The 21,252-nt window shown below is 46.2% G+C and overlaps 2 protein-coding genes and 1 pseudogene across 2 annotated transcripts in view; 2 read left to right on the forward strand and 1 right to left on the reverse strand.

Moving 5' to 3' along the window:
- Positions 1–21,252, forward strand: part of LOC8050788 (cholesterol transporter ABCA5) — a 154,627-nt gene that overhangs the window by 125,378 nt on the left and 7,997 nt on the right. The window contains exons 26-28 of the mRNA XM_042287791.1: positions 1,840–1,915; positions 7,355–7,572; positions 15,676–15,911. Coding sequence (XP_042143725.1) covers positions 1,840–1,915; positions 7,355–7,572; positions 15,676–15,911 — 530 coding nt within the window. The remainder of the gene's footprint in view (positions 1–1,839; positions 1,916–7,354; positions 7,573–15,675; positions 15,912–21,252) is intronic.
- The window catches only part of LOC120842794, a 133,808-nt pseudogene that overhangs the window by 52,069 nt on the left and 60,487 nt on the right, over positions 1–21,252 (reverse strand).
- LOC115331178 lies at positions 13,109–14,246 on the forward strand. The gene has a single exon (XM_029993267.4). The coding sequence runs from the start codon at positions 13,154–13,156 to the stop codon at positions 14,183–14,185; it is 1,032 nt and encodes a 343-aa protein (XP_029849127.2). The 5' UTR covers positions 13,109–13,153; the 3' UTR covers positions 14,186–14,246.

The following is a 21,252-nucleotide window of genomic DNA, read 5'->3' on the forward strand; positions in this document are numbered from 1 at the left end:
CGTGACCCCCCCGAGGTCACGTGACCCCCCACATGACCTTGGGGAAAGGGTCACGTGACCTTGGGGGTCAAGTGGCCTCGGGGGAGGGGTCGCGTGACCCCCCCCCCGAGGTCACGTGACCCCCACGTGACCTTGGGAGTGAAGTGACCTCCGGGGGGTCATGTGACCTCAGGGGGGGGGTCGCGTGACCCCCAATGTCATGTGACCACACCCCAGTTTACGTGACCCCCCCCCCCCCCCCGAGGTCACGTGGCCCTGAATATCCTTCCCTCCTCCTCGAGCTGCGCTCTAATTTGGTGTTACAGGGAGTTGTAAACGGCTTTAACTTTTTTGGGTCCAAACCAGGGATGGGCAGTATTTCAAATACAAGTATTTGAAATATGTATCTCAAATACTTTGTGTATTTTGCATTTGTATTTAATTACAAATTTGATAATGTATTTGACGTGTGTATTTGTATACTAAAACGTGGGTATTTCAAATACACTTGTAATTCAATACAATTTTGTGGACGAAAATACATCCCTCAAATTTATTGTCACTGTCCAGAGGAGGAAGAAAACTACGTTCTGCACCGAATGTAGTGTCTCAATCGAGCACAAGCGTTTAGTGACTTTGTGATTACGGTGCTAGTCCAGGGCAAGAATAGTGACAAAATCGACGTTCACAGGCAGACTGGCTAAATGAGTGCCTGTGGCAACTTGTGATGCTTTCCAGCCTGATTTTCATCCATACTTTTGCCTGGAACATTCTAAATGCGCGGGTCGTCCAGATTTTCATAACTGGTGCGAGTTGTAACAATAAAAAATTCTCTAGCTAGTGCTGCGCGTCTTGGTCGTCTCGGTTCTTCGTTGTTCTATACCGAAATGTAATCGACAAAAAAAGCTGCTTGAAGCTCTGTACTTTTTTCACCTATTACGTCCAAGCTGATTACATTTTTTTAAATTATATTTCTATTACGTTACTAGAGCCTCGCACACTAACTCCCGAGTGTGCGATGCAAAATTAAAATGAGATACCCAGAAACCCGTTGCAGGTGCCCTGCAGTCGCTGACGCAAATTTTGAGGAATGTATTTGGAAAAGTATTTGGAGGAGACCAAATACATTTGGTTGTATTTGTATCTTGTATTTAAATGCTTTTTTGGAAATGTAATTAGATTTGTAACTAAATACGTTTTGACAAAGTATTTTGTATCTGTACTTTGATACATATTTACATGTATTTTGCCCATCCGTGGTCCAAACATAGTTTCGGCATCGTCAATCGCTGAGCTGCCTCCATATGTTGAGGTGATTGGCTCTCCGAGTGTTGCGCGGGAAAGTAGAAGCACTGACTTTTTTTTTTTTAAGTGTAGCGGCCCTAGAACATGACCATGAGGGACGCCAAAGGCGAAATACTGAGGAAGGGTGGTGCATTATCGACGATCAGATATTGAGCACGATGTGACAGGTATGCTTGAGTCCAGGAGACAATGTTACTGTTGACGTTTCGATATGTGAGTTTGTATATTAATCTGTTATTGGGGCGGGGGGAGGGGGGGGGGACCCGGCCAATGGATTCTTAAAAGTCTTTGAAGACTGTGCTTGTTTGTTTGAAAGAATGCAGATTAGTATGCATATCAGCATTAAGTTCAAACAGTTGGGTAATACACGAAAGATTCTTACAACAACCCTGCTGATTAGAGAACAACAAGTTGTTGCTATCCAGATGTGACCCTATCCTGCTTTTGATTTCGGTATGACAACTTCATATACTAAGGCATAAACATACGAAAGTGAATTGAACGTTTGGTTTAAAAGTAAACACTAATTAAGCTGTGTTCCCTTGCTTGTTTCAGGTTAATGGAGAAGCTGAACATTCAAGAGCACGCTGCAAAGCGAGCGAAACAACTCTCCGGCGGAACGAAGCGGAAGGTTGGTGTTCAACTATGATCGAGCTGCGAATTTTTAAGGAGACATAATGCCAGGAAGAAACTTGTGTTTCTACCAAACCTCACCGCCTGTACTTGTTATGGACATTAATATCTTTATGCCTTAAGTTCCGACGCACTACAACTATGTAGGGCACATCGCTCTTGCGGCGGATTACAAACAGGTGCACTATGCAAGGTTTTGGCTTCATTAAGACAAAGCCGTAAAATGAATACCTATCTGACTTCAGGAACACTTAAATAGTGACACTAATTCGTATGTATGGTATGTCCCGCTTTTCTAGAACGAAAAGTCATAATCGAAACGAATGTTTCTTTGCCATGTCATCGCTGCATTGAAGACACAAGTTTTAAGCAGGCGAGCTGGTTAATGTTACACATGATTTAAACCGGAGACGTATGCGTTTGTCCCCGTATCGTCCGTTCGTCTCCGACTCTACGGTTGAGAATCATGGATGTCATTGCTATATGCTTGGGCCCCGCTTTTTTGCCCTAGAGTTAACTGAAGATGACATTTTTACGTGGTGCTTACTCCCTGAGCAAAAAACTTATGGCAGTGAACAGGATGCGCTTTGGTCAGCTGCTAGTCAGCGTGTCTGGTGGCCAAAATGGGTAACTTTGGGAAAGCCTAAGCACCGATCGATTGGACACGAGGTCTGCGTCAGAGTTCGGCAAGGCATTCGGACGTTCGAGCTCGAGATCGGCTCCAATGATTGCGGCCGCGGGCCGTCTCCGAGTTGCAAAAATCCCGCATAAGATGGCGCCACCTGTCGAACCAAACTTAATTGCGCAAGGGGTATAGGAATTGTCTCCCCTTGCTTACCATTGTGATACGGTGTGCACTAGTTCCTACCTCTGCACCCCGCCAGCAGAAAGATTAAGCGTACACAACAAAGGGCATCTGCATCTTGGTTTACGTCTTCGTCTTCATACCGAACCAGTACGAGGAAATCAACTTGAATTATATTTCAATAAGTGCAACGCATATCCACCGATCCTATGCTTCGTTTGACCTCCACTGCGAGCACAACAGAATTTACAACAGTAAGCTGCATACTTTTAGCCAGACTTGTACACGTTACTGAAAAATAGTAAGGAATTACATTTACAATTACTCAAGGCTAAATTGTAATTTATTACAATTACAATTACCCTCCCATGAAAGTAACTGACCGTTACCCCAAAAAGTAATCCGTTACTTTCGTGGCGTTACTTTTAACGTTATTGCCCACAAGTAAGGAACAAAGGGAAGAGGGCTATTAAAGTTCTTATTGTTGCCACCTGTTCCATTTAATGACGTTGAGTATTTTGTGCAACAGCTGGCTCTCGAAAGTCTCGTCAGACATTTCGCGTTATTTCTTACTCAATATGTCGACTGCTACGCTGAACACCATTTGAGCTGAGGCACTGGATGGGAGTGCCTTATTGTTCCTCACGAATGGTTCATGCTCTGCATTGAGCTTTTTTAGCGAAGCAAGGGAAGTACTATCTACCTCGGATGTAGAGCAAAGCTTCGTCGTTGCAGCCGTTGCCTGCTATTCGAGAGATTTAGTAGATCCTTCCGATACCTCCATTACCCGCGATAACGGTACCCGATAACGATATGATGCATACGCAAAGACGGCGGCGAAGTATCGGATATTGTTATCGGACCAATCTACTAAAATTCTTTATTGTCTAAATCGCGAAGCTGTGGAAGTCATCAATAGCAAAACATAGTTGTAACAGTAAGGTGATAATTACATAATAAATAAGGTTTGTCTCGATATTCTTCTTCCTTTGGTTCTGAACAGTTTGAGCCTCACTTGAGACGTTGGTGAATAAAAAAAAGTTTCCAGTATATAAATATAAGTAATAAAAGAAAAAGAAGGACACTCATAACAACAATTAATTAGAACGTCGGTTAAAACAAGGAAATGTAAACGCATGTTTGCCGTGTGCACCTTGGTGCCGTTCAAAAACGCATGGAGCACGAACCGACTGCAGTTTACTCCGGTGTTCTCCAGATAGACGTCCACTGATGCCACGGGCAGCAAAGGGTAGAGTACTAAGTAAACCGCGCTATGGCCCCACTCGCGAATTTCACTCTATCCTCAAGCCCAGAATATCTAGGGATGAAGGCACCCTAAGAATATCAAGTCTAGGTCAGCCACCATTATGTTTTATTTGTAAAAATATCTGCTTGAGATAAGATGCGTCCTGCTGGGGCAAAACAGGAAGAAAAAGAAAGGAAGACTATTGCCATTTTCTAAGTGCTCGCAAAAAGCTGACTCACAAAAAGGGTAGGGTACACGCAGAGCTGGCAGTAATGCAATTACTGTAATGAAATTGCAGTAATTTAATTACTTGTTCCAGTAATTAGTAATGTAATTCATTACTTTTTGTAGCAGGTAATTTAGTAATGTAGTGAATTACTCCAGCGACGGTAATTGTAATTAAATTACCTAATTACTTTTTCGCACCAAGCATATTTTTTGTGTCCACAATACACAAGAGCGCTTTTTTATTTTACTTTTTCTTTTTCCTCTACACCTTTCCAAAAAACGCTCTTTGGCCGCCGCTATGTTGCTGATGCTAATGCGGCTGGTGCGACTCTCGCGCCCGCTATCAGCTAGACATTTTCTGCGACTCTCTTGAACTGTGAAAACCCGCTCAGCGCGATTCTCTACCTGTTTTGCGGTTTTTCATTCGACGTTTTCTGGCCCCTCTTGAAAGTTTCCGCTTACTTTGTCTGATGCATACTGCGTACCCTCTCTGTGTTATCTTCCACTGTGAGAAATAGGGCTGGTAAGTGCCTTCCATTCGAGCTTTTCTGCTCGACATTCTCGGGAAACGAAGGAGTGGAAGAGGGTCGAACTAAGGCCCCTGGTGGAACGGCCCTCGACGCGATTTTGCAAACAATGACAATTGTTCTCCCCCTCCCAGAGATAATCCGCGTAGGGCCCTCAGTCATCTCCAAAAATAGTTGTCCGGGTTGGGGTGGGAAACGGATCAGTGGCGTGCATTCCTCTGTCCATCGGTAAACATGCAACAGAGAGTTCTAGCTGTGTGCCATGAACTGTGTAAATAATGTAAATAAAGTTATCTGTAAAAGGAAATTATCAATAGCTCCTCTATATTTAAAAGTATACAAAAGTAATGCGAAAGTAATGTCATTACTTTTAAAAGTAATTTGTAATGGTAATTACTTTCTGGCTGTGGTAATTTGTAATGTAATTTAATTACATTTCAGCAATTTTCAGCAAAGTAATTAGTAATGTAATTTAATTACAAAATATGAGTAATTTGGCCAGCTCTGGGTACACGGAGCGTTGCCTCGTGTTGTGACATTATGTACATGGTCGTAGTCACTATAACCGAGAAGGACATTGTTAATTCTTTTTAGTGCACTTACCCCCTCGAGCTTCTCGAAGAGGCGCACAATCACTTGGTGTCCTCCTCTCCCCGTCTTCGATCGCAAAGAAAAAACAAAAGGACTAAAAAAAAAAAAAGCGGAAATAGCTTAACCTTCCCCCCTTTTTTTTTCTTTTTTTTTTTTGAAGAATTGTTTATTTGGATTTTTTGACATTGATGTTAGGGTCTAAAAGAAAGATAGATTCCGGGGCTTGGTGTTGCAAAAAAAGGCTTTGCGGAACGAAGGAGTGCCAAGCCTATCTTTGCGCTGGTCGATTCGCGTGACAGTGTCACTGCACTCGACTTTACAAAAATGAAAAAAAAAATCTTTATTTAGAATGGGAAGGGGGGGGGGGCTGGAGCTGACAAAAAAAAATATAACGGATTACAAGGAATTCGTTACGTCAAAAATGTAAGGGAATTACTTCAAAATTACTCTAGAAAATATGTAATTATTCCGTTGCTAAATTACTGATAAATGTAAGGGATTACAAGTAATTTCGTTATTTGCAACGGATTACGTACAAGTCTGCTTTTAGCGTCCCTGCCAAGCACGCGCGCTTCTGCAGTGCTAGCGTCGTTCAGGGTAACATCAAATGGTTACACGCTCGTGCTTGTAGCTTCGGTTTTAAATTACACATAATATAAAACAAAATATAGTGTCCACCTTTAAAGGAAAACTTAGGTCAAAATTCAAACCAAAGTAAATGACTGATATCGATTTTGGGAGACAAGATACGAGCTCTGCCAAAATATTACAGAAATGAAAAGACGCGATCCACTCTAAAACTGATATTAAAAATCTACGCTGTGAAGATGGTTGGACAGCAAAGCTGGAGTATCTCCGGCAACGATTGCCCACTGCACTGTAGTCACGTTTTCTATAGTAAACTTCACCAGGTGTTGCTCCAGTCTTTGACGTCCCAGAGAACTTCCGTTTTTTAAATAGAATGAACGAAGGCCCCCTTATCACCGCTGCTTGAAAAGTAGATGACACGTTTAACCACCAATTCTCCAGGTGAACGCCAAAAGAACGAAGGAGTGCGAGATCTGTTAAAATGTTTCGAGTATTCTTGTAAACCAACTTGGCTCCTCCAGGATGTAATATTGTAGAGACGAAGGCCCTCGTCAAATCTCAAACTTTGTTGTCCGTGAAGCATTGATGCTACGCGGTCATTTATGTACGTGTATCATTTATGGACTGGTAGAATAGCAAGCTCAACAGGCTTGCACAAACGGCGTGACCGGAAGTCGCTTAAGACGCAAGCGGCAGTTCATATTTGTAAACACCAAAAGGATCTGTACCAAATGATTGACGAAAGAAAAGTAAACGCACTGTATCAAAACTTTTTTCTTTTATATATGAAAGACTTTGTACGCTGCCGCAGCAGGTTATGAAACCTAAATCTTTACCGCGAAACGCATGCGGGGAGCGCTACGCGCTTCGCGTTGTTAGCGGGACTAGTGACATCACTCCTTACTTCATACTCCGCCCTTGCCGCGGCAACTTACGCAAAAGCAATCTTTACCGCAAAACGCAGGCGGGGAACGCTACGCGCTTATCCCCAAGTGTCAAAACAACATGATAAGATATAATTCGCATAAGAACTGTGATAACACGCAAGCGATTCGTTTCTGTCGACTATTTTAATAGTCGACTACAGTTCTGTCAACGGACACGAAGAAACCCGACCAACGAGTGATGTACAGCTTCGCTGTAAAATGCGTTCACCTGCTTCTCAGCGGGCATTCAGCGGGTTGGCTGTTTGTGAAGCAAAATATTGTGCCTTGATCTAATCTTCGTTTTCAAAGAAGTTTTTTTTTCCTGCTGCCACTTTTTTGTTGTGTTTTTCTGCTGCGTTTGCACCCGTTCCAGCGGAAGAGCGCTGCAGACGCTCACTCCACACACGCACGAAGTTGTCGCGAGTGCTTCATACGAAGAATGCGCATCGCAAAGACCAGTTTTTCACGAGACACACAATGGTGCACCACTCGTTGCCTTTGATGAGAGAGGTTTGCCTAATCGCAGCTGAGCTACGCCATCAGCATGTTGTGCAAGCCACGCGTCGTGCTGCTGGACGAGCCGTCGACAGGCATGGACCCCCAGTCCAAACGCTTCCTCTGGGATACCATATGCTCGACGTTCCCCCAGGGGGGCGACCGGGGGGCGCTGCTCACCACGCACTCCATGGAGGAAGCGGACGCCCTCTGCACCAAAGTGGGCATCATGGTCCGAGGTGCACTGAGGTAGGTGTATGCGTAGGTTGGCTACGGTAGGTGGAGATTGTCCAGGCGCTGCAGCTGGATCGCGTCTCCGACTGGTGTATTTAACGTCTTAAACTCTAGCTCCACGGGCATCCTGAACGACAGTTAAGTCTGACCTCGGCTACACTTAACTGCTGTTTAAGATACGCGTGTATCCAGTATTTTGGTAGTAGTAGTAGAATGATACAAATTAACCTAGCTCGTGTAGCATCATTTTACCTGACGGTGATGGGAGGTTTAATGGGGTGAAATTACGTAGATGTGTTACGTCAGGTCCGCTTTCTTCACGTAGTAAAGAAACAAATGCGCGGTCTGCTTTTTTTTTCAGTTTTTATTAATTACTGGCGTTGTACGGGTCGATCTAATGACGGGTATCTGGAACGTTCCAGCAGGGGACTGAGGGTTAATTTAGAGCACCGGAGGTAGTTTGACATGTAACTGAAAGCTAGGTTACACGGCTCCTTCTTTGCAATAAGCCTCCGGCGAATTGCGGGCACCTCTGCCGGGATTCGAACCCGTCACCTGGGGATCCGCAGGCCGGCGCTTTGCCTTAAGGCCCGTTCACACTCTTGCGACTGCTTGCGACCTCTTAAACCTGGGTTCCTTAAAACTTCTGAAAACTTCAAATGGCGGCTTGTTGTTAGGCTGCGCTCCGCGCGCACACGACGAACGCACGCTCATCTTTTTACCTGCCAACGGATCATTTTGACACGGGAATGATTTCTTGATGTTCCTAACCACCCAAGGAACAAGCCAAGTGAGTACTCTCACAGAGAGGACGGATTTTCTTCGTGTCTTCGACCCCCTTTTGAGAACGGCAAGCGAGCTGAAAGCTAAGTCTAGGGACGGGCTTGGCGCGGCATTGGCGACATGGCCTCACCGAGCCATGCGGCCTCGGCGCCGACCCAAACTGTACTCGTTCAACTTCCCGAAGCCTACTCTGACCAAGGAATCGTACACAACATTCCTGACGCTAACGAAGAAGCATAGGTGATTTTTGCCGAACACCGGTACATGAAACCGGCATTGCAGAGTGAGCCGACGGTTAAGCAGAACCGCCGACGTGCAGCGGACACCACACCGGCAGCTGACGACCGAGAAGACACCGCCTCGAAGAGATCGAGACGACCCAGCACGAGCAGCATTTGCACGAATCAGTCTGCATGTTCGGAACTAAGGACCGACAACATCATGGACACCAGCAATTCAAGAGCCGAAGAAGAAACCAACGACGCCGAGCATCCCATAAACTGGCAGACAGTGGTCTATGGTAGGCGCAAGAAACAAGAGGCGAGTAGAAATCTCTCAAGTTTTCTAGAAGCCGCGGCAGCTAACCCTCAACTGAAGCAAAAAAAAAAGATTCTTTCAACGTTGTATATCGCTCGAAGGAACCTTACGATCTAGCGGGAATACCGACAGCTGTGGTAGAAAGAAATTTCTACCCGAAGCTAAGCTTAAATCCCAAAACATGCACGCCACTACAAAGACCATCGATTCGCTCCAATAAGGCGGCGAATACAATATCCGTCAAAGTATACGACAGAAAACTTGTGGCACCGCTACTGGCAATAACGTCCATCAGAGCCCCCGACAAGACCGTGGAGTAGGTGGCACACGAAACGATGCTCGAAAATACTTGCCGAGGTGTGGTCCACGAGACCGACCCGACGGAATCACCGCAAGAACTTTTTGAAACAATCGTCTGCAGAACACACGAAGTTTTGCACGCAAGACCTTTTGGAAGTCGAGGTTTAGCGCTCGTCACCTTCTCTGGAACAAGGCCACCACGGCAAGTTCTCTATCATGGGATGGTTAAAAGAGTAACTCTTTACATACCGATGACCATGGTGTGCCGAAGATGCCAAGGCCAGGGACACAAAGAAAATGTATGCACACGAAAAGCAAGGTGTCAAGACTGCGGGTGCATTACCCTTGAAAGACACGTATGCGAACGCAAGTACTGTGCCAACTGCCGCTCGTCCGCCCACATAGCAACAGATCCCAACTGCCCAGCACGCCTGAAAGCCAACAAGCTACTTCAAGCTAAAGCCATAGGAATGAAAAGCAATGGCAGCCAGGGGACAGGAGGAAAAGGCGGAGCCACAGCTGAGAGTCGACCCCCGGAAGTCACAATAACAGAATACCCTGAACTCCCAAATTCTACTCCAGGCAGAGGAAGAAGCAGGAGCGCGAGCCGCGCATCACAGCAGCCGTCGGCTCGAGAAACATCAAGAAGCCTCTCGCACAAACCAAAGAAGGTGTCTCACAATCGGTCGACTTCAGAGCACCGCCGTAGCAGCAGCAGGAGGCCTGGCGACTACGCACATGCCCTACACCACCGAAACAAGAAGGGATACCACAGAGATGAAAACGACAAACTAAAATCATGGCAAGAGGAAATCCGAGCCATTGAAGCAGAGGCCAAATCAGGCAAGTCCATGATTCTTCAACTTGAAGCGGAACTTGCCAAGTACAAAAGGAAAGAAGAAGAAGACAATAAAAACAGGGAAGCGAGAAAGGCAGTCATAACAAAACGCATTCAGGAAACTATGGAAGCGCGCAAGGCAGCCCGCGAAAAGAAAGAACAAGAACGCGACACCTCCAGGCAGGAGATTGTCTGCAGCGTACCAACAACAGAAGAGGAACCCCAACCTCAACTTATCCCTACACAGAACGCAAGCCCAAGCGATTGGGAAACCGTCCTCCGACAGATACACCTGATGCAACAGCAGATGCGAGAAACACAGCAGTTTCAACAATTCGTAATGCAGAAGCTAGGGATGAATACGACACTACCCCAACATGCCCACTAAAAGAACAAAAGAAGCACCTCTGAGAGTTCTACAATGGAACTGTCGCAGCCTCTCAAGAAGGAAAGCCGAACTACTTAAGAGAATTGAGGACTACAAGTTCGACATATTACTCTTGCAAGAAACACGCACTGATGAAATTGAACTCTCTGGCTACCACAAGATAGCAAACCCAGCAATAAAACGCGCCGTTCCTACGGGGCGACGTAACAGTGATGGGGAAAAGGAGGTGAAGGCTCAGGTTAATGTGTTTATCAGTCAAAAGTTAGCCTTCATTGTCATAAATACAGAGAACTGGTGCACTGACTACCAAGAGGTGGTAGCAGTACGAGTCGCACTCCAGACCACTCAAAGAAGACTAACGATTGCATCTGCATACGCCTGTCCCTCGAAACCATATGATCACTCATGGCTTAATTATCTCAAGGATCAATATCCAGACGATTACCTCATCATGGGAGGGGATCTCAATGCCAGAATCGAGGACTGGGCTAATCTACAGCAAAACCGCAGGACCAAAGAACTTATGGAAGCAATAGAAGCCGGAGGTCTCGAACTCATCAACGATGTTACTAGACCAACGAGACACTCTCTAACTAGCTGTCAGTTAGACACCATAATCGACGTCACCCTGGCCACACCGACAACAGCTCGCAAGATAAGCTGGGATATGACGCAGGACGCTTGGGGCAGCGACCACTTCCCCATCATTATGGACGTCGCCATTGGAGGCTATAATCTTAAGCAAAAAAGGCCAACGAGAACAATAATCTGGGACAAATATAGGCAGAACCTCAAAGAACAAGGAGATGTCTTGGAACCATGTCAAATCACCGCACTACTCGCAACAGCTACAAAGATTGCCACAGAAGTAAGGCAAGTCTATGAAGACACGCCAGAACCAGACTACCATCTCCTCGCATTATGGGACAAAAGGACCAGAGCCTTAGAAAAGTACCGACAAGGGAAAGAGAAAAAACACCTAGACAAGGTCAACCGTTTAACGGAAGAAGCAAGCAAATACGCAAACAAATTATCCATCGACAGATGGCTAGGGTATTGCGAGTCCTTCGACGAGAAAACCAACCTTAGAGACGTGTGGAAGACATTCAACTCCATGTCAGGAAAAAAGAAAGGAGTCAGCCCTGTCCCCGTCATCGCACTTCTCTCCAATGAAAAAACTGAAGAAATTCTCAACAAATTGGGAGACATCTTCTTTCCACAACCCCCAACGAAACCGGAGGAAATCATTTACCACTCAACCCATTCGGGACCTGCAGACAAGCCGGAAGACTTCCCGTTCACAGAGTGGGAACTCGGAGCGGCGATACAACAGTGCAGAAGCAAGAGTGCACCTGGAGAAGACGGAATTACAGCGCCCATGCTCAGAAACGCACCCCTGGCCACCCGTCTTGTTATCCTCAAATGGTTTAACGAAATCTGGGAAAGCGGGCAACTTCCCGAAGAATGGAAGGTGTCCCTGGTCACACCAATACCTAAACCAGGGAAGCCAGCAACTGACCCCAAAAACGTCCGACCTATTTTCTTGACCTCAATCATGGGAAAACTTATGGAAAGAATGGTACTCGCACGGATTCAGCACAACGCTGAAACCCTCGGCATCTTTCATCCAACGCAAACCGGATTTAGACCGAACTTGTGCATACAGGACAGTCTGCAGATGATATACACAGACGTCGTGGACATGCACCCAGGAAAAAAACAACTGCGAGCGATTGTATCTATCGATATAAAGAAGGCTTTCGATTCTGTCCCCCATCAATCAGTCATTGGCAAGATGGAGCAGCAAGACCTCACGGGTAAACAACTAGACTTTGTGAAATCATTTCTCTCGGGACGGGTCTACAAAATCCGAGCTGGATATGACAAAGAGTGTGGAGAAGGAACCCTTCAAGAAAATAACATTGGAGTTCCTCAGGGCGCAGTGTTGTCACCTACACTTTTCAACATCGTTATGGCACCACTCCTCTGGAAACTTTATAAAATACCCAACCTCAGTGCGACGATTTACGCAGATGATATCACGATCTGGACGCATCAAGGGCCTCCCGAAGCCCAAGTTGTCGCCTTGCAGAAGGGACTCGACACCATTGAAGAATATCTTGCTGATGTGGGAATGTTCCCATCGCCAGAAAAAACTAAATATACCATCTACGGCCGCAATCAAGACAACAAAAACCTAGGTCTTACCTTTGCTGGAGACCCAGTCCAAAAAGCAGACTCCGTTAAAATCCTTGGAATTAACTTTGGGTACAAGCCAAGAATAAGCAAAGCTTGGCTGGCCGAGATCTCCAAGAAATGGAAACAAGGTATCAATCTCGTCCGAAGAATATCCACGAAAATGGGAGGAGCTGGGGAAAAAAACAGCCAAAAAACTCGTGACTGCTGTGCTAGTATCCAAAATAGCCTATGCGGCGAGATTCTACCGGCTCACGAAAACCCATCTTTCCAGATTTAAAAGCATGATCAACGGAGCAAGAAAAGCCATCCTCGGGCTCCCACGCCACACTTCGGCAGAGGAAGTAAGCAAGTGCATCTTCCTCCCAGAACTCACAGACCTTATGAACCAACAGAAGGAGGCTCAACTATCCCGTCTACAACATACAACCGAGGAAAGAAAAATTGCTAAGTACATGGGAATCGAGATACAAGAAGAGGCCCCCATATCGCTGAGCAAAGCGCCGTGGGAACTCATTGACGTAACTCACGGGTGCAAACCTCTCCCAAGAAACATGGACGCTGCGCGGCACAAGAAAAGACGAGAACACTACGCTCGCATGCACAAGAAGGAGCTGGCTAAGCTTGTTGAGGACGAAAAAAACATGATCGCCTATGTGGACGCCAGCATCTCCTCTATGGTTTGGGCAACAGCAGCCACATACATCCAAGGGAATGCGACCTGGACAGAGACTCAAGGTAACCCTCGAGGCCACCACACGCCGGGCTTCGCCGAACGGGAGGCGGTGTTGCAAGCCATCCGAGGGGCAGTACCCCATCTACAAGACGAACAACAGCTAATCGTCTATACCGACTCGCAAGACACCATCAGAGAACTCAAGAAATACGGGTCCTCTTCTAGCCCCACCATTGACGCTATCTTCGCCTTCGCGATCTCACTATACAGATCCAAGAAAATTCAAATTAATGTCAAGTGGACTCCCGGGCACGAAGGCATTTCGGGCAACGAGCTAGCCCATGAGGCTGCACAGCAGGCGATGAGGAATCTCACACAACCGTCCCTGTTGTCTCAGTCCTCTACGGCAGGCTCAACACCACAGCAACAAGACTCTGAGCTTCCCCCATACGATCCAAGGGAGGAACTCAGGTTAGCCCAGAAGACACGAAAACATCTTCTGGCAAGATCATGGACCCCAGAACAACATCCTCTCCCAAGGGAAGAATTCAAGAGAAAAGAACCGGTGATCCTCCGCCGCATACGCACAGGAGGAGCAGTCACACTCAGGTTCAGATACCAAATGGACCTGGCAAGACTTAAGAAACAACAACCCTACGCTGTCCCTCCCGACCCCAGATGCCAGCGGTGTCAAGCCGAGGAATCCATTCCCAGACTTAAACACATACTCTGGGAATGTGTGGCCCTCTCCACCCTCAGAACACTCATCTTCAGTAAGATGGCGAATGACGAAAGACCTTCAAAACTGCAGGACTGGACGCACCCAGTGGGCGACACCTCACGCAAGACCACGATCCTCAGATCTCTCTTAGAGTATATTTCTGAGGGAGACCTGGGAAACTCCATCTAACACCTTTAACCGAGGAGACGATGCCAAGCCTTGAGGCCACCGCGTCATGAAAACTTCGAGTCTCCAGAGATATATATATATATATATTTTTTTTCCTTAAATAAACGTATTCACCACCACCTTAAAACTTCTTAAACCAGAAAACACACTGGCGCCATCTATTGGGAAGCAGTGTAAACTCGGCGGTCCGGCATATTTTTTTTTTATTTCTCGCGCAATATCCTTTCTTTTTTTGGCTCGAAAAACTTTTGTCAATGTTATAAACGAGCCTTTCTATGGGTATTACGCACATTTGACCTCGGAAATCCCGCAAAACCTTCGCTTTTGTGAAATGCAGTTCTAGGGTCACCGCATAGATGGCGCCACAGTGTCAGTGTGTCTCCTAGAGCCAGCCCTTCAAAGCTAGTGCGAAAAATTAAAAACCTCGCTTCGCAACTTCGTGGCCAGGGAGTTCACGTCAAGATCGAATGGGTACCTGGCCACGCCGGGATTCCTGGAAATGAAGAGGCTCATCGAATCGCCCGTGCCGCACTCTTCCTCTCGGGCGAGGATACTAGTCCCTCACATCAATCAGAACACGGATACGCGACGCAGCGTGATCGCGCTTCTTGTCTCCGAACCTACAACCGCCAGTCCACCGCCCTCAACGATCACGCGGAACTGGACCCGGACGAGCACCGCACTCTCATCAGAAACGAATGTCGCATTCGGCTCGAGGAACTTCTGCCCGAGGACCCGGACCCTCTTCCGTCGGGGTTGGGTCGTCGAGCAAGAGTCCTCCTTCTGCGCATCAGAACGGACACAACGGTCGATCCAGCACGAATAGCAACATGGAGCCAAAACAAGTCCTCGGCGCTTGTGCCAGCGCTGCAAACTCGGAGCCTGGGCTACCTTCGCCCACCATTGCCTGGTCCTGCCCGGACCTGGCAGCAATACGATCCCGCCACCGGCCACTCGAAATCATCCAGCTCGAAAGCTGGACGCACCCTCCAGGAACAGAGGGTGCACGTAAGCGTGTGCTGCGGACCCTCCTCGACTTCGTGTTCGAGGCGGGACTGCAAGCGCATATGTGACTTCCCTTACGGCCTAGCAGCCAGGCGTCCGGCCACCGCTGCATTCTCTCCTTTCTCTTTCTTTTTTTTCGGCCAAATAATAAACGTTTTACTGACTGACTGACTCATTCTAGAAACATTTAAGAAGTTGTAAGAGATCTCGTCTCTCTCAGTCGTACTCGGTCGCAAGAGTGTGAACGGGCCTTGAGAGTCACCGACGCGGCCTTGCAGTTTTTGTCTGCGCGTCACTCAGCAATATCCTGTTTCTCAACTTGCTCTAATTGCATCCGTTGAAAATATTTGTATTGCATTTAAGTAACTGGAGGTGCAGCTAGATTTCTGTTTTAATTAGAAGGAGGCAACGCAATGCAAGTTTGTGAACCTAGGTTGAGCCGTCTAGTACGACACGAGAGCACGAACAGTGTGCAACCCGTGCAGGTGCCTCGGCTCGACCCAGCACCTGAAGAACAGGTACGGAGCCGGATACACGCTGGACATTAAGATGCAGCGGCGAGACGGCGCCTGGGAGAAGAACCTGGGCAACCTGAAGACGTACATCAAGGACGTCTTCCCGATGGCCAAGCTCCGGGAGGGATTCCAAGACAGGCTCACGTACGACATTCCCCAGGCCGGCGTAACTTCGCTTGCCAACGTGTTCGTGGCCATGGATGACGGTAAGTTCCCCGGCCGTGTTCCAGTTGCCCCAACTTTAAACAAAAGAAATTAAAAAAAGAAACGTTTTGAGAGTTTTTTTCCTTTACTGGTTGAAGCCCAACGACTATAGAAGTGAAGTAGAAAACATGTTAAAGAGACATTGAAGTGCCCATAGATAGTGTTTAAAGTGCCTAGATACCGTATTTTATATTTATATGACTATTCATTTTTTAGTTGGTTTTGCTTTTCGGATAGGGTACGAAGGAGGGGCTAGTGTAAAAGGCTAAGAGTCCTGACGAGACACTCGTTCCTTACAGTTCACATAGGTACATAAATAAACAAAAAAAAATGCAATAAACAAAAAGCTTCCAAAAAGAACGTAGTGATCGGCATCTTCCCGATAACACCAATATTGATAGGTATATAACTAATAATGCAAAATGCAAAAGATACAAGAATGATTGCATATATGAGCAGAAAGATATAACGCAAACAGACGCTCGGATAAGAAGAGCACCCCTCATGAACAAGGTTCTCGCGTCTACTTTCATAAGAAAAACGCATACCACCAACCATCGCAGTTCAGCGTAAAAAAAAAAAATAGCGAAACAATGTAGCCGCATAACGGGGTCCAGACTCCGGAACAAAACAATCTGCTCAGAGGGCATTTTCACATGAGGACGTTATCTCTGACCCGTAAGTCGCTGGCATTAGTCTGTCAGTCGCGGTGATTGGCTACTCGAGTGCTTTGCGGAAAAGCGGACTCACGGGCTTTGTTCGTAAGCAGTGCGCCTCTGTTACTCGAGTACATACGGTTGAATAATTACGCCACAAAACAAACTTTCCCCGAAAGCAAAATCATTCTAGCGCTATATTTAGGTCGCAAGAGTCATTTTGAGTATTCTCCCCCCTTTTTAGAGCGCAGCTCTTAGGGGCCCGTTCCCGGCTTGAGCGGCGTCGCCGTCGCCGTTGGCGTCGGCGTAACCAAGGTCACCCCAAGGTCACATGACCCCCAAGGTCATCCCAAGGTCACGTGACCCCTCCCCAGAGGTCACGTGACCCCCCTGAGGTCACGTGACACCCCCGAGGTCACGTGACCACCCCCAGGGTCACGTGACCCCCCGCCGAGGTCACGTGACCTCCCAGATGATGTTACCGGCATCCGCATCGTCGTCATCATCACTGATGACGTCATCAGTGACGTCACTGATGACCTCACCGGCATCCGCATCGCCATCGTCATCATCACTGATGACGTCACCAGTGACGTCACTGATGACGTCAACGGCATTCGCATCGTCATTGTCATCATCATGGATGACGTCAACGGCATTCGCATCGTCATTGTCATCATCATGGATGACGTCATCAGTGACGTCACTGATGACGTCACCGACATCCGCATCGTCATCATCGCTGATGACGTCATCGAAGTCCGCATCATCATCGTCACTGATGACGGCATCAGTGACGTCACTAATGACATCATCGGCATCGTCACGTGACCCCTCAAGGTCACGACCCCCCAAGGTCACGTGACCCCCCAGGTCGCTTCACCCCTCCCAGTACCCTTCCCTCCTCCTCCTCAAGAGCTGCGCTCTAATTCGGCGTTACAGGGAGTTGTAAACTGCTTTCACTTTTTTATTTGGCGACAAACTCAGTGGCTCGATCTCTCGAGTAACCCTGGCGCACTTCCGGTCCGAGAATATTAACTAAATTTTTTGCGCTTCATTCGTTCATCATATTCATAAGAGTGAATTACGTTTTACAGCGCCATAAGCGACGCTTCCACGAAGACAACTTGTAAATTTGATCCTGCAAATGCTGGAAAACCCAAAGTCTCGTGCAGGACCTGAAGTGTTCAAGGGCTCCCTGCACACTGGCGCCACCATGTTTCAACTCACGCGAGGAAGAGCGAATAACGACGTGCTTCTGTTTCGTACTTTAAATTCCGGACGACGGGCCGAAACAGGGGCACGTTTTGAAATCGCTTCTTTCTCGAAAATAGGTCTCGCAACGTAAATATTGCGCGAATTTTTTGTTTCTCGCTATTTATGGGTGGTTGTTTTGTGACATGCGCGTGCGATTATTCGGGTCGACATGCCGAAATACCAGAAGTACTCTTAACTCAAAATCATGTCTGTGTCGAGATGGACATATTTGGCAAAAAAAGTTATGTTTTTCGGGGAAAGCTCACAACACGTGTTCTACTCACGTCCTATAAAAACAATCTTTTTCTAGGGGAGGATTTTTTTGTTTTTTTTTAAGGACCAAAAATCATTACATTTAATTTTTTTTATGCAGGAGCCTTTTCCGCAGGTAATCTCTAGACTTCGTGTATGATCATAAACCTAAATTGCTTAAGGCGTCAATGAACTAAAAGGTCAGAATGTACAATGACTTCCCGGGTCATATTTTTTTTATAATTCAGTAAGAAATATATGTAAAAGCCATGTTCTTGGGAGGAACCTTCAGCTATATGGGAATGCCGCAGCTAAATTTTTCCCAGAGATAAAATTAAGAAGCTCGAGGCGCAAGCGATGTCGAGATTTCGCTATTGTAATTTGCACAGCCGCCATTGTCACACAAAAGCAGACACGTAGTTAATTATTTTTCGTTTATTTTATACACAGTTTAAAACATGCACACGGAATATTAAAATTTTTACTATTATATTTAAATGGTAAAGATAATGACCAAACACACACACAAAAAACCGCTTTAGTAACACCTTCACAATTTGTTTATCAACAAAAATACTGTATGCAAAGCACCGCAAATCATATCCAAATGTGCGTCTTCAAATGCAGCTTATGAATATATACAGATTTGCTGAGCCGTCATTGTAGTTTTGTTATCAATGCAGAAACGTAATCTAAAAGCAAAAAAAGTGCATGTCGTTGTTTAAAAAAGACCTTCATCTTTTGTTTCTTTTAAATTTTCCTTAACTCCTTGAAGTATCTTGAACTAACTTGCGATGGCAAAATATTGAGTAGCATATGATCTCCAATTTGGAAAAGCGACAACAAACCTTCACTCTAATTGATCAAGCTAACTTGTCTTCGTTATAGGGGCTTTGTCGCACGACGTCGTCTCCAAAGAGATATTCCCTAGAACCGACATGGTCTGTACGACAGTGCTGCCCTAATGCAGAGCGTAGGAAGTCGTAATTACTGGAAACCTTGGTGCTAGGAGCAATAAAAAAGAACCGACAACACAATACAAAATCTCAAGAACAGCTAAGTTTATTAGCCACACCAAAACACGAGACGTGCAAGGAAAGAGAACATGAAATTTTTCGAGATTTGACCAGACGTGGCTTGACAGGCTAAACCCCTACAGCACTAGACACGCTTTCAAAAACAAGTATCCTCCGCCAAGCACCCGCAAAGATACGAGAACCGACCAACTTCCTAATCTCAAGGTGTTAGATTATGACGCTTCCTGACCAGCTCGTTTGCGATGGCATACGCTTCTCAGAATGTCATAATACTGTCCCAAGCTTCGTTTAATCTTTCCTTTTCTCATTGCCTCCTAAGGACTCTTCCCCCTCCCGCCCCCTTTTCTGATCTTCTATGAAGTGTCAGCGTACGCCACTGCTGCCTGCGGTTGCGAATTGTATGGATAGCAGATCGCCTTGAAACTGAAGCGCGCACGCAAGAAAAGTCAGTCACCCTAAAAACAAGGCTAGGGAAGTAGTATCCTGGTGGTTGCTATTTTAGTGTTCAACATTGTGAGATGGAAAACAAACATGGCTTACCATTTTAAAGTACAGACATAGAATGAATACAGATAAAAGTTGGGAACCACTAACACGTTTTTATGCTGTTTCGGTTTCACCTCGCTAACCAAACTTTTGGAGCCTGGAGAGAGGCATTCAGAAACTCTTACATGAGCATTTGGAGAGAACATGTCATCGAAGACGGTCATTTTATGAAGTGTATCAAAGAATATCGTTTATTTTTGAACCCAGCAGGAAATTTACTCATGGCCAACAGATTTAGCACCGTCCGATTTTCTTGTGTAGGCTATCTACGAAGACACAAGGAAAAAAATGCACGGCAGCAAGCACCTTGTGCCCGTTGAGGAGCTCAACAAACTGGGGTTAGAAAAACTAGTGGCTCCACTAACTGCAAAAACATCTGACCTTCTATGCAAGCATTGCTTCGGATGCATTCAAAATTAGATTGCTTCACTCCAGAACTTGAGAACATTTGACTCTTCTTTCATGGATTCGGATGAAATTGTTCTCGGAGTGAATCAAAACTTGTTTCTGTTAGTCCCTTAGTAACTCCACCAAAAACCATGTAAAGCCATTAAAAAAAAAAAAGATGAGGGCCGCAGCATACACGAAGAAATTATGTTTAGTGAGTCCTTCGTTTAGAAGAAAGCTGTTTAGTGTTTACGCTATGAAAGCCCTGATGACCGTTGTAAGCACCATGCGGAGTGGTTCGAACCTTTCCTCGAAGCACTGAATCCATCCAGCTCCCATCAGGAGCCCAATCGATTGTACGCACTTCTGCAACAAAAAATCTCCAAGAAATTAATACTGCGTCTGGTGTCGGAAGAGACTCCCTGCATGATAGCTGTAACAAGGAGACTGAAGCGGAAAGGAGGCACATGGACAACCCCCAATCCCTACATAGGGAAAAAGGCGAATGCCAAAGACGTGAGGGTTGCACTTGAGTGCTACACGCACGACGACCTCGCACGCTTTGTCCAGAGCCCAAGCAAAAAGGACGTCATCATAGCCGTCATCAATGACAAAAAGAACAAAATCGCGAAAAGGTTTATGACCCGCTCAGAAAAGAAGCCTTCCAGCTGTTCAGGAAGGACAGTCCTCATCGTGAACTCGGCATCTCAAATTTGTATGCCTTGGGGCTAAAATAGGTAAAAAAAGTCCCGAGCACGAGGTGTGTGCCTGCATTTATTGCGAAAATTTTCGGTTGCTTCTAACGGCAATCTAGAATTCCCCAGGGAAGGCGTTTACCAAGTACGACCTTAAGCGCCTCGGCCTCAGCACTGGTCAACAAGCCGACTGTAGTCTACGCGATTGCGAAAAGTGCCCCAGGATGCAGACCATCTCGTTGGAGCCGCTTCATCTTGACGAGGAGTAGGACGTCTTTTTCGCATTGTGGGAAACTGGGGAGCTCATTAAAAAGAGTGATGGACACTCTCGCCTTTCTGCGAGAGCTTTAACCTTGGGGCGAGAAGTATGTAAGGTATTCTTACGTTCGTGACGTTCAACAAGAACTTATACGTTGACACAAGTACCTCTCTACCAACGAAGAGAGTGACGTTCCAATTTTATTTCGCCAAAATTGGACTCTTATTTATCTATCCGAAGCGTAGAGCTTTCAT

Source organism: Ixodes scapularis, unplaced genomic scaffold (assembly GCF_016920785.2).
Source record: "Ixodes scapularis isolate PalLabHiFi unplaced genomic scaffold, ASM1692078v2 ptg000320l_1___fragment_1__unscaffolded, whole genome shotgun sequence".
Taxonomy (NCBI): domain Eukaryota; kingdom Metazoa; phylum Arthropoda; class Arachnida; order Ixodida; family Ixodidae; genus Ixodes; species Ixodes scapularis.

Excerpts from the sequence above, each read along its gene's own strand:
- LOC115331178 (XM_029993267.4), top strand. The coding sequence starts at position 13,154 with ATGGACGCTGCGCGGCACAAGAAAAGACGAGAACACTACGCTCGCATG.